The sequence below is a fragment of the Hyperoodon ampullatus genome (assembly GCF_949752795.1).
Source record: "Hyperoodon ampullatus genome assembly, chromosome: 6".
Taxonomy (NCBI): Eukaryota; Metazoa; Chordata; class Mammalia; order Artiodactyla; family Ziphiidae; genus Hyperoodon; species Hyperoodon ampullatus.
In genome coordinates this window covers 4,260,309-4,273,024 of record NC_136919.1, presented here as the reverse complement: position 1 = coordinate 4,273,024, position 12,716 = coordinate 4,260,309, and the positions used below count along the sequence as shown (strand labels likewise).

Sequence of the window (12,716 nt, the reverse complement as noted above, 5' to 3'; positions counted from 1 at the left end):
GCGCGCGGAGGACGGGCTGCGAGCTGCAACCGCGGAGCCGGGAGGTGCTGTCCACGGTGCTGACGGGCCCCAGGAGCGGTGGGAGCGCGGAGAGAGGACCTCCCCGGCCAGGTGGGGAGCGTCATGCGCCGAGGGCCGCCGTCGCCGCTATCCGCGGTGCTGACGCCGCCAGGTGCGCTCCGTTCCCCCGGCTGGTAGCGCGGCTCGGGCCCGCTGCTATCCGCGGTGCTGACCCCGCTGCCCTCGGCCACCGCTCGCCTGGAGGAAGCGTGCAGTTTGGATTTTTAAAAAGCCCTTCTTTATTTAGATTCCAACGTCCTCGCATCTCTTCTGTGCCAAAGGGGAGCTCAGGCCGTCCGTCTCCCCCTTTGCTCTCCCCAACTTGGCGCACCCTCCCTCCCATTTCTCCCTGACACTCCCACCACCCCCCTCGGCTCGGCGGCTCCGCGCGATGCTGCAGAAGACGCGCTGAGCCCTTTTGGATCTAATGCGCAGAGGAGGTTGGCCCAGAGCTCCCGGGCTCCCCCAAGGCTGAACTCCATCCAAGGTGCCCGCAGGCTCCCTGCCCGCCTTCCCCATGCCAGCCCGCAGCTAGGGGCAGGGGCAGCGGCGGCTGGGGTTGGGGGGGTGGGGAGCTTTTGGGGAGGACAGGTCGCAGCTTGGCTATGGAAGGCTCCAATGGCTTTGGGATCGACTCCATTCTCTCCCACCGAGCGGGCAGCCCCGCCCTTCCCAAGGGGGACCCCTTGCTCGGGGACTGCCGCTCGCCCCTGGAGCTGAGTCCGCGCTCGGAGAGCAGCAGCGACTGCTCTTCACCAGCCTCGCCAGGAAGGGACTGTTTGGAGACGGGCGCCCCACGGCCTGGCGGGGCTTCGGGCCCAGGTTTGGACTCCCACCTGCAGCCTGGGCAGCTCTCAGCCCCAGCCCAGTCTCGCACCGTGACCTCCTCCTTTCTGATCAGGGACATCCTTGCTGACTGCAAACCACTCGCGGCCTGTGCACCCTACTCTAGCAGCGGGCAGCCAGCCGCTCCTGAGCCTGGGGGCCGTCTTGCGGCCAAGGCTGGGGAGGACTTTAGAGAAAAGCTGGACAAAAGTAGCAGCAATGCCTCATCGGACTCTGAGTATAAAGGTAAGAAACTGGGAGTTGAAAACTTGCGGGGGGGGAGATGCTATATTTGTGAACACTGGTACTGAAACAGGAGTGCACACACGTGGGGACATACACATATTCACTCGGAGCTGCCCCCAGGGCCCAGGCTCAGCAGTCGGTCTTGTCTGAGCCTTTCAGTCGGCCCTGTGCTTATGCTTTTGAGCAACAAAGAGTCCAGCGGAGAGAGTGAGGAGAGGGACGCTGTGTGCCCCAGGAGAGGTTCCCCAAAACGCACAAAGCAAACTTTCCAAACTTCGGTGGACTCTCCAACCCACTGGTGGGCAGAAGCAAGTTCCCATCAGGCCAGTGGCTCTCTGGGAAAAGACCTTGCAGAAGCAACGGAAGACCCAAAGGGTTCCGCTTCAACCCCCTTTTATAAGGGTGAAAACCTAGCAGGAAATTTCAGCTGGAATCCTGAGAACAGTCAGAATTTTCCACCCTTTAATTTGAATTTCCAGAGGGGGAGGGGAGTTGAGCTATCCCTCCCGTTGGCCCCGGTGTGATCTGGGCCCGGGGAATCATGCAAAAGAAACGCTCACTTCAAAGTAGAAACAGCAGCCAGGCGGCTTACCAGCACCGAGCGGGTTCAGAGGTCTTTTCGAGAGGGGAGGTCTCTGCACCCACCCAACTGTTCTCACTGGATTTGATTTTAAGTGCATTGAGCAATCAACTTCAGGTTCTGTCTGTGGGACCCAGAGATGGCCCGGCACCCAGCCTATCCTGGGGTTGCTTCCCCTTTACTTGCGTTTTCACCTCCATGAATCTTTACATTGTTGTTGTTTCCTTTCCATCCTGTCTTAACCAGGGAGCTGAGATCAGGATTAAGATGAAAGGGGAAAGGAAGAAGGAAGAAAGGAAAAAAGGAAGAGAAGAAGGAGAGAAAGAACTCCCTAATTTTGTTTCTCGCCCCCGCCCACTGCCTTGACTTTAGGTCTTCGGTGAGGCCAGAGGCGCAAAGTTCTTCCTTAGGAAGAAGTCAGGAGGCAGGAAGGGAAGGAGTGTCAGGACTTCAAGGGAGAGAGCCCTGTGTCCCCATCTAGCAGAAGATGAGGGGCGGACAGAGGCTGTTCAGAGCTCTTTCAGCCTTATAATTAATTCCCAGAACCCTTTCCGTGAGATAAAACTTCCCTATAAAGGCTACTTCTTTATTGTCTTGGGGGCCCTACACCTCCTGGTCTATACTCGCACTAAGTCTTCACAAAAATTTCGGAAGGCTCATTTAACACTCTCTTCCCAACCGAGAATTCGTTTGTGGACACGCCCTGACCTCAGAACGAAACCCATTTGGGGCCCCACTCCACATCGCACTACCTCCGCTTCCCCACACAACTGGCGGAACGTCCACCAGCCTCACTGGGCCAGTCATGCCTAGAAGACGGGCAGCTTGGGCTAGAGCACCCAGGACGGAGGTCCAGACGCATGTGGCCCGGCGACCCTTGCTCCTCCCCGCACGGCCTGTTTAGAGAGTCAAGGAAAACTTGCCCCGGAGAAAGACAGGTGCGGGGTGGGCAGGAGGGGTAAGCAAGGGAGGCAACGTAAATATATGTGTATAACAACGTATCTTATTCTTTATAATTCTCAGCCACAACACTCCAGTTTTATGTCTGGAGTAAGAGGCGAGACCACTCCCCACCCCCCACCAAGCCCTGCATGCTTGTGTCTGGTGCTGGTGCTGTGAAAGGGTTCGGCTCTTGTCTCCTTTTATTTTCTTGCCCGTAGGTGGGATTTTGAGGAGAGGTTTCGTTTAAGATAATTGGAATATCAATTTTCTTCTCTTGTCCCTGATGATATCTGATCAGGGAGGTGATGAGGGCCAGCTGTCCACATATGGCTTAAATAGGTTTGGCGCTGAGGGCAGAGGAAGGTCTCCCCCACGCCTAGGCGCCGCTGCCTTTGCACCACCAAAGCCGCGGGGTGAAGAGGGAGCAGAATATCCACCACCGAGACAGTGTCTGGAGCATTTCTCAAAGGTGGAAGCGACTTTTTCAGGACCCACGTTAGGAAATCTTGCCGAGAGACAGACACGTGGGGTTGGGCATCTAAGCGATTCCCCTGCCCACCTAACAAGCTAAGAGTCATTTCCTCCAAAGAGGGCACGGAGGGAAGGTCAGTCCCATCCCGAGTTTCTGGTATCAAAGCTTCCTCGGCATAACGTTTAAAGAAGCTGGGCTTTGAAGTAAGGCGGTCTGCCGCGCGCGCAGTCTTCCTGCCAGAGCTGATATCCGTGGAGAAATGAAACCGGCGCTTTGCTCCCAGCAGGGTCAGTGGGCCTCGAACTCTGAGGCATTGAGATCTGGGCTCAGCCTGTTTTGGAGGCTGAGGCTGGACAGCGGCGAGTGCATATCTGAAGGCTCCAGCCTGTGCCGGAGAGGGATTTGAGAAAAAGCCCAAACTCAACCCTCACCCCACCCCCGACCTGGGAGCTCAGCCCTGAGAAATGGGGGATTTTCCAAAATAGTCAGTCCAGACAATCAGGTCAAAAAGTAAGGTTTCCACAATATCAAGTTTGAGGTTTGGATAATTGTTTCCTTGAACTTGTTTAAACTTTGCCTGCCTGGCATAATAGACAGAACTCAAGTCCCCCCCACCTCCACCATCCCAACACATCCCCAGCTCCTGAGGCAGCCGTGCCCCAACATGGCCCGAGCCTAGGAGGGCAGGGAGAGGCCTGAGCACTGGCCTGGACGAGGCAGGAGGCAGGCATGGGCCCCGGTTTCTCACAAGCCCAGCGAGCATTCTACCGGCTCACCCGCCTGGGTGCACCGGGCGCCCGGCACCCTCCCGGCCTCCAACCGCTGCCCTTCCGGTTGAAAAGTCTTGCTCCCTAGTGGCTCAATTAACCGGATTATTGTTCCCTACAGAGAGAAATCAACTCACATTCAGCTGAACCCTGCCACTGCAAACGCCATGCTCAATGAAACTCAGCATAAAGGAAAAATATAGAGAGGAAAAGAGGAAGGGAAGCCCCAAACCCCACTGCCAATTTTGGGGAGGTGGTCTCTGGTCATATCGTTGCTTTAGGGGGAGAAGGAGGGAGGTCAGTGAGCTTGTTTGATCAAGTGTGCATTTGCGGTGCCGTCAACCCCAGAGGAAAGTGTTGGGAAAGAAAGAAACCACGTTGTTCGGTCCCATCCTTGCAACGCAGGAGCAGGGACCCTGCTGGGGCGTCCTGACCGACGCGGGGTGGGGGAAACACAAGACAGCCACGGTAGGCAGCGTATTGACAAGGAAACACAGACCTCCGCGATGTGAGCAGCCGAGGGGCAAACGTGTGGCTTATTTTTCCAAGCGCTTCGTGCTTCCAGATCTGGGTGCCCCGGCGATTCGCCTTCCGTGCTGTGCGCTGTTTGTAGTTGAAGAAACGGGGGGACCATCTCTATAGGTTCACCCCCGTGCAGGGGCCAGGCGAGATGTGGATGCAATTATTTGTTCTTCAGGGCGTCGGTCCGCTCCAGGGTGAACGGGTTTTTGTCCCTCCACGAGGGTTTTTCTCCCCCAGACTCCAGCCCTCAGCTTCCTCCCTTCCTGGCCTGGATGCAGCCAGAGAATCGGGGCACAGTCCCGCACCCCTGAGCACGCATCCGCGCAGCCCACCGGTTTGGAAGCCCTGGGTCCCCTCCCCTCCTCTCCCCTCCCCCGTCAGGTCCACTTGGTGGATCCCGTTAATCCCTCCAGGGAGCGCCGGCGCGACGCGGGAGCGGGGTTGAGTTCTCTCTCGGCTTTGGGTTACTTCTCCCCGGAGGTGTCAGTCTTCCTCGGTCTGGGGGCTGGGAGGTCCCAGCTCTGAGCTGCTCTGCCGCGGCTCCATGGGACCGGGACCGGGAGCCACATTTACGCGACCGACTGTGACGGGCCGCAGGCTGGGGCGGCAAGGCGGCGAGGCCGGGCCCTGACGCGCGGCTGTGTCTCCACAGTGAAGGAGGAAGGCGACCGGGAGATCTCCAGCTCGAGGGACAGTCCCCCGGTGCGCCTGAAAAAGCCACGCAAGGCACGCACGGCCTTCACCGACCATCAGCTGGCGCAGCTGGAGCGCAGCTTTGAGCGGCAGAAGTACCTGAGCGTGCAGGACCGCATGGAGCTCGCAGCCTCTCTCAACCTCACCGACACGCAGGTCAAGACCTGGTACCAGAACCGCAGGTGAGGCCCGGCTGCGCGGGACAGGGTGGAAAGGGCCCCCTCCGCTCTCCTCCCTGCCCCTCCAGGGGACCCACCAGTACATGATCTGATGTGCCGAGGGAGGGCCCCTGAGCTTTCCCCGTTCTGTAAAACTGGGGAAACTGAGGACTCAGAGAGCGGAGGCCTTGCCCGAAGTCCACGGTGAGGGAGAGAGACAGGACTAGAGTCGATCAGGTGGACAGACAGACATGTGGGCCACTGGAGGTCCAAGCCTTCCCACCCTAGCCACATCCTACCACCCCCATCCAGCCCGGGCAGCTGCTGGGGGGCAGGGGGTGGCTCTGAGCTCTCCCGGGGGGATTCTTCTGGCCTCCTCAGCCTTTCTAGCCCTTAAACGCAAGGAGGGAAGGGGCCCAGCCCTAGCTTCTTGGGGGCTGGGGATCCGGGAAATTGGTGTTGGGCATGGGTCTTGAACCTGCTATTTCCTAATCTCCCTCCCCAACACATTCACAGGATGAAGAGAAACACAAACAGGTACAAAACACACACAGCCACACACTCAACCCACAGTCACACACTCACATCGACGCAACTCAGTAATACAAACACACATACGCCACAGTCACCCACACACGCTTAGCGGAGGCCGGAACGGTGCTTTCCATAAACAAGCCTCAGAACACGCTGCCCCATTAATAATAAATACCTGATTACTGCTCCGGGCATCAATAATTAAGGCCCGTTACAGTAATTACACAATTATGATGATGCTGAATAATTCAGGCAGGGAAACGGGGCTGGTGTGTCTGAGTCCGACTCAGTGGGACCGCCTCGCCGGCCAGGTGCGCCCAGGAGTCCGGCCGCAGCCCTGGCAGCCAGTGTGGCCTCGGCTTTCTTGCCTTCCCCCAACCCCAGCCGACCCTCTGCTGGTAGCCTCCCGGCTTCGGGACTAGACAGACTGCAGGGCTCGCCCGAAGCCTCGGATCTGCGTGCGGACTGCCGCGGACGCGGCCGCCCGGCGGAGAGAGCGTGCGCACATCCTCTCCCGTCGCCGTCTCTGGCCCGCGAGCTTCCGCAGAGGCGCCGCCAACTGGGGTACCGCGGCTGTGCTGGCCTCCGCCGGGCCGGCTGTGCCGCTGGGAGGATCAACTGAGTCCCCTCCAACGGCTAGCGAACCGACCCCCGCGCCCCCGCCGTCCTGTCCAGGGAGATCTCGCCTTCCTCAGGCCTCCCCAGGAGCATCCACACCCCGCTCCAAGCGCCCAGTCTGCGATCCCCTGAGCAGAGTGTGGCGAGGTCAGACCCCGGGCTTTGGGGTAAGACAGCCTAGCTTAGAACCCGGGGTCTCCTCTTCCTAGGCCATCTTGAAAACTGGCCCGCGCCTCAGTTTTCTTATCTGTAAGTGGGGTTAATAGCCATGGAAGGCCGGTGGAAGATTAAAGGAGTCGATGCATGTAACCCGCTAGACGGTGCCTGGCAGCCCGTTATTTATTAACGAATTATAGTGTGACCCCTTTGGTGTCCCTGCAGGCGCTCTGGGGCAAGCACTCGTGAGGGGCAGGGGTCTCCGGGCGCCACAGTTCTGACCCCGCCTTACGCGTTTGCTTCGGTCCCTAGGACTAAATGGAAGCGACAGACAGCCGTCGGGTTGGAGCTGCTGGCGGAGGCAGGCAATTACTCAGCGCTCCAGCGGATGTTCCCGTCGCCTTATTTCTACCCGCAGAGTCTAGTTTCCAACCTGGATCCCGGCGCCGCGCTGTATCTGTACCGCGGGCCCAGCGCGCCGCCGCCCGCCCTGCAGAGACCTCTGGTGCCCCGCATCCTCATCCACGGACTCCAGGGCGCCAGCGAGCCGCCCCCGCCGCTGCCCCCGCTGGCCGGCGTCCTCCCGCGGGCCGCGCAGCCTCGGTGAAGCGCCCGCCCGCCGGCCCGCGGCGCACCCGGCCCCCGCTCCGGGGCTCCGCGCTGGCCCCTTCCGCCTGCCTCTGGGAGGGCGCGGGGTTTCAACGCCCCTTCCCAGGGGCCCCGGGTCCGGCCCTCCCTGGCGTCCAGCCCAGTGTCCCCAGAAGGGCCAAATGCCAAGTCTTCTGAGTCCAGGACCCCCGGACTGAGTCTCCCTAACCGTCCTCGGCGTCCTCACTCCCGGCCACTCCATCAGGGAGCCACTTCCACCGCCGGGGGTACATGCATCCCCACGCCCCGCCCCCGTCACTCCCCACCCGCGCCCCCTTGCCCCTCCCCGGGGCAGGTGGGCGACCCCCATGCTGCCCTTTCCCACCCCCCCTCCACGCTCCAGCGGTACACCAAGCCCTCTCCCCGCAGCCCTGACACGCGGAGGGGAAGGGGAGTGTGGAGCCTCCCGCCGCCCCTCCCCCCAGCTCCAGGGCCGACGGCAGAGCTGTACATACCGTGTGCAAAGTGTATATGAAGTTATTTATTCGTGACCCATGAGCCCGTGACTGTGTCCGTGAATCAGTGAGTTTGTGGCCTGTGCCCACCCTCCTCCCAGGCGGGGCAGGAAGGGGTCAGGGGACTTGCCCACCTACCCCGACCCCCAGTCCCCATCTCCAGCCTCCGTCCGGGGGGCAGCCAGGCCCCTCGGGTTCTCTCTCTTTTTTAAATGTCGAAATAAACTTCTTACAAATGACCAGGCGCCTGTCCGCGCTCCGTCGGTGGGTCCGCGCTCGGCCCTTCTTCCCCATCCCTCCTTGAGATTCACTGTCCCCTTCTGGGACTCGGGCTCCTTCCACCCTCAGTAAGGAAGTATTTTCGTCTCCCTCTCTTCCTTGGTGCTGTGGGCGTGGGCAGGGGTCTCCCCTCCTCCCTGGCCTCAGTCTTCCCATCTCTACGGTGAGGTGAGCACGCCGCTCCCCACCTGCCCCTGCCTCTCCATCTGGTCGCTGGACTCTCAGCCGCTCCCGGGGGCCGGGGTGGGGGTCAGCGCCCGGGCTGGCTGGGCTGCGGGCCGGGCTGCGGTGCCCTCGCTGAGCCGGCTCATCTGGCCACGACAAGGGCGCCGGCAGCTGGTGACCGGCCCGCCGGCCGCGGGGGCGACAGATGGGCTCCGAGGCTACTCCCCGCCCCCGCCCCCGCCGTCCGTCCCGCGCCCCGGCCGCTCGCGCTCGGCCCCCCGCACCGGGTAGGACCCGACGAGCCTTCGCTGGGAACCTGACGCCGCACCGGGTAACCCCCGACTCCCGCATCTTCTCGCTCCCCCCTTCACGCGGGGACTGTGCTGGGGATGCGACCCAGAGGGAAGCCAGATCCCGGCGTCTGACGCCGGGCCCCAGCCTGCGACTCCAAGGGTCTCAGGAGAGGGCTTTAAGTTCTGAGCCAGACTCCAGACCTCCGGTTCACGTTCAGAGGGCCAAGGTCACCTCCACAGGCAGTTCCTCTCTGGGGAGGTGGGCTCAGGTGCTCCCCCGCCCACACACCACCTGCAGCTCAGACTCCCAGGATCCGCCCAGGGCTGGGAAGTTTGGGGCCCGGCACGCCGAGCTCTCCCCAGTTTTGCGGCAGGATTGCTCTCAGAGAGGACTGCCTGGCCAGGAGGGGTGGGGTTCTGCTTAAACGCTGACCGTCCCCCCCCTCCCGCCGGACCCTGCTACTGTTTCCTCCCCACCACCCAACACCCTCACACCACCGCTTTCTTTCCCGGGATGGTGAGGGTATTATTCTAATTTTGCAAAATGCACAGCAGCTAATTAAGTCAAGGAGCCCCTTGGCTTTCAAGTCCTTTTGCATGTGAATGGGGGTTGGTAAATCCCCAGCTCTGGCTGGGGTGGGGGGTGACGGGGGACCGTCCCCAACTCAGGGTTAATGAAGTGGGAAAGGAGTCTCTCACAGCCTCCTGCAAACAAAACCCCCCATGCAACAAACCCTGCCCAAAGCCTACATGGATTGACTTAAACCCAGGGGATAAGTGCTTTAAATTAATCTCATTGAATAAGAATGAGACCAAACAAAACTCTTTAAAATCATATTAAAAATCTATCAAAGGACAACTTGCACTGGTGTGCTTTTCATTTTGTGTAAGTGAGGGACATAGACTGGAGCAACCACCCTTACATTTACACAGCGGCCGTGTAAACCACAGACACATTCCCCACTATGTAATCGTCCTTGTACCGCCGAGGTGATTTCATATCTTACATTAATGAAGAACAAGTCTTCCCTACAAGTTTATAATTACAATATTTTAAATTGTCCTGCACTTCCCATCTGCGATAATAACTTTACAGCCTCTGCAGTGAGGTGGGCTTCGGCTTTCATCCATTTAGAAGGCTAAATTGGTTTCCCGGTTCCCAACCCTGGGGCTGGGTGAACTCTCATTTAAAATAAGGGGGGAAAAAAAAAAGAAGAATGAATTGTGTGAGACCCCCAGCAGGCAAGACAATAGGAGAGGCACTGAGAGGGGGTGTCTCTACTCCTGCACTGACACCTCCCCCCAACTTATAAACGCAGACTCCACGGGGGCAGGGGCAACAAAGTGCAGAAGTTGAGACTCCCCAGCCAGCCTTGCTGCAAGGCTTCTGGGCATTTTCGAGAAGTCGAGCTGATTTTAGGGGTGCCCAGCCGCCAGCACGCTGAAAGGCTTTGCTACGAACTTTTTCTCTGTGGAGCAGATTAAGAGATAAGGCGTCCTGGTCATGCAGGCAATTTAACGAGACCAGTGGAGCGCCCTTCGCAAGCAGGGCAACTTCTCCAGTGGAAAGGAAGCCTTAAATTTCTGTCTCCTGGAAGCGATGGATGGATTTGAACGGCTTCCGCTGACTTCACGCTGAGGGGCTCAAGGGCTAAACCCCAAGGGCGCTAGCCGTTTGGATCCACCTGCCTTAAGGGGCTCTCATTTACTCCCCTTTCTTCCCTAAATCTCTCCTCCCCTCACCACAGGGGGCAAAAAATCAAAGGAATCCACTGGGCTTTGTCAAAATGTCCTTTGCTGAGATTTGGTTGGCTCTGCTTCTGAGAGTGGAAAATGCCGTCTGCATTGCATCAGCGCTGCCTTAATCACTCACCAAGGGCTCTTTGCCCTTCAGTGCGTGAGAATGGGGGGCCACCTCTGAAGATGTGCAGCCGCTAAGGGTTGCAAACATGAAGATGTCTAGGATTCAAAAAAAATAAAGCATTTTACAAGCCCATGAGGGGAAAAAGCTTTAGGCTGCAACATTCCATGAAATGTCCAGATTCTCTGACTTTTAAATATGGGGATCAGGCTTATGACACAGAGAAAGAGGTAAGTTTGGGAAATTAGAAAAAGAGGCACGATTGGAAATACACACAAAATTAGAATAGGTACAGTGGAATTAGGCTAAAGCTTTGCCTAATTGATGCCTGAAATGTATAATCTGTCAAGAGCCATAATAAGAAAGAGATTTATTTTAAGGTTATTTAAATTTAGAGAATATTAACCCTAAATCTGCTAAATCCATGTTTCTTTATTAACTGGGGGTAATACATTGATTCTACTTAGAAACAGGCCCACATAGCACCTATGGCAAGAAACCCTCACCTAAGTGTCAGCAAAGTAAGAGTGAGTTTCCATCTCAGAATTACAGTCACTTATATGCTTTGCACAGTCCTGGCCCTTCTCCACCCCCCACCCCCGGCCCCAGGAGTGCAGAACTCTGCAGACTCACCCTTTAATGGAATGAATACTATGGGGAAAAAAAAATTAAAGAGCAGGGTTCCCCTTTGATCATCCTGGATCACTGGCATTAATCCTGCTTCTCACACAGCTGGGTTTTGTTTATAAAGTTTGAGCCCTCCTTTTCTCACCCAAATCACGTGGACCGTTACACACGGAAATACAAGAAAGGTGGCAGATTTGCCCAAAGTCAGTATGACTTGTGCTGCGGGTTGACTTATTTACTACCATTGCTACAGAGTTCACCAACCGTTCCTTTTCATTCCCATGTGACAGCCAGGTCTGCGAGGTCACAGTTCCCTCCCGCAGAGGACCAGGGCTCACTAGGCTCACAGCCACCCTTACGACGAGTCCCTTCTGGTGTGGTGCCAGCCGAAGTTCACCTTACACCCGAGGGATGGACGCAGGGACGCCGACCCCGCCCCCCAAGATGCCCATAGACAGCCCACCTTGTAACTCTCATGGTCCTCCCCTGGCCCTTGAGTTCATGTGATCTGGAGGGTCTACAGAAGTGGGGCCTCGACACCCACGCCAGTAACTTCAGGGTGCGGGGGTGGGCTGAGGACAGGAGGAAACGTGGAGAGGACACTGCCCAGTGCACAGAGAGGTGCCAAGGCTTTCCCCCTTCTCCTCCGGACCCCTCTGGAGTCACCCGTGTCTAAATCTTACATTTATTGGGAAATCGATACGCCCCGGGGGTCCTCTTTCAAACCTCCTAGGAAACACAATGGGGGAGGGGCAGCTGTGGCCTGGGCCACAATACAGACCCCAGGACCTTTCTGGAAGACTAGAGGGGATTCGGATGGGAGAAAAAGCTCAGGACACTGGTGCCCTTTGACTTCAAAGGCAAATAATAAAAAGGCAACAGTAAATCAATTAGTCCTGAGAAAGTACAATTTCCCTGGACAAGAAGGAGAGAGCATTGCATGCGAATGCGACGTGGTGCTTATAGCCCCTGCGCATGGGAAATATGACCCCTGGAGGCGTTCGGGACCCACGCCAAATGCTCTTTTGGCCCTTTTTAATAAAGCACCTGTACATCAAGAAGACGATCTGATAAACAGTTTTTTTCTCTTCTCTTAGCGATTCAATCCAGCTTTTAAAATCCCATTTTACAAAATTCAGGCCAATATATGCGTTGAGAGGGCAGCTTGAAGTAAACGGTGAAACTTCTTCAGAATGTCACTGCCAGGCGGGATCAAATCCCTTCCCGGCTGCAGGGAAGGACGTTAGTCTTTTACGTGAAGACGTGGTGGCAGCACGTGGTCTACAGGCACGGATGGAATAAATCCGAGAGAGACCTACAAGGCAGGTTAGCGGCTGATCCATCCCGTGCTGACCCCCGCCCCCCTGACCCCTCAGGCTGCGGCGTGTCTCGGCACAGCACCGGGTCACCGGGTCTGTAGGGGGGGCGGCACCCTTCGTCCTCACAAGGCTCCTCCGAGGAGAACAGGACCCCCCCTCCGGGATCCACCGAGGCCCAGTCCCGTGGGGGCAGAGCTTAAAACTACTTTCTGGGAAGTCTCGCTGTCCCTCCGCAAGGCTTTCGGCTTTAGTTTGTTGCCACGGCCAAGGCTGGGCGCTGGTTTCGGAGGGCGCCGTGAGGCTGGCTGCCGGGCCCTGCACGTTTGTTTTGCTTTCTGATCTTGGTGACGCTGGTCTCCAGCCCGCTGGAGTATTCCGAACGCAAGATTTCAGCAAGGCGCTGTTTACTCCGGGTCTTCCTATGAAGGTCAGGCCTGAAGAACAGTAACAAGCAGAGGGGGAAAGGAAACTTTATTACTTTTTTTCTTTTCCATTT

The 12,716-nt window shown here is 57.7% G+C and overlaps 2 protein-coding genes across 2 annotated transcripts in view; one reads left to right on the top strand and one right to left on the bottom strand.

Moving 5' to 3' along the window:
* Positions 1 to 665: 665 nt before the first annotated feature.
* BARHL1 (BarH like homeobox 1) lies at positions 666 to 7,180 on the top strand (the record flags this gene model as incomplete). Its single annotated transcript, XM_079707234.1, has 3 exons — positions 666 to 1,131; positions 5,067 to 5,289; positions 6,886 to 7,180. The coding sequence occupies 3 exons, from the start codon at positions 666 to 668 to the stop codon at positions 7,178 to 7,180; spliced, it is 984 nt and encodes a 327-aa protein (XP_079563360.1).
* Positions 7,181 to 11,950: 4,770 nt separating this feature from the next.
* DDX31 (DEAD-box helicase 31) overlaps positions 11,951 to 12,716 on the bottom strand; it is a gene marked incomplete at its 5' end in the record, with an annotated part of 71,845 nt that continues 71,079 nt past the window's right edge. The window contains 1 exon segment of the mRNA XM_079705802.1: positions 11,951 to 12,654. Within this exon segment, the coding sequence (XP_079561928.1) occupies positions 12,468 to 12,654 (187 nt within the window). The 3' untranslated portion in view covers positions 11,951 to 12,467.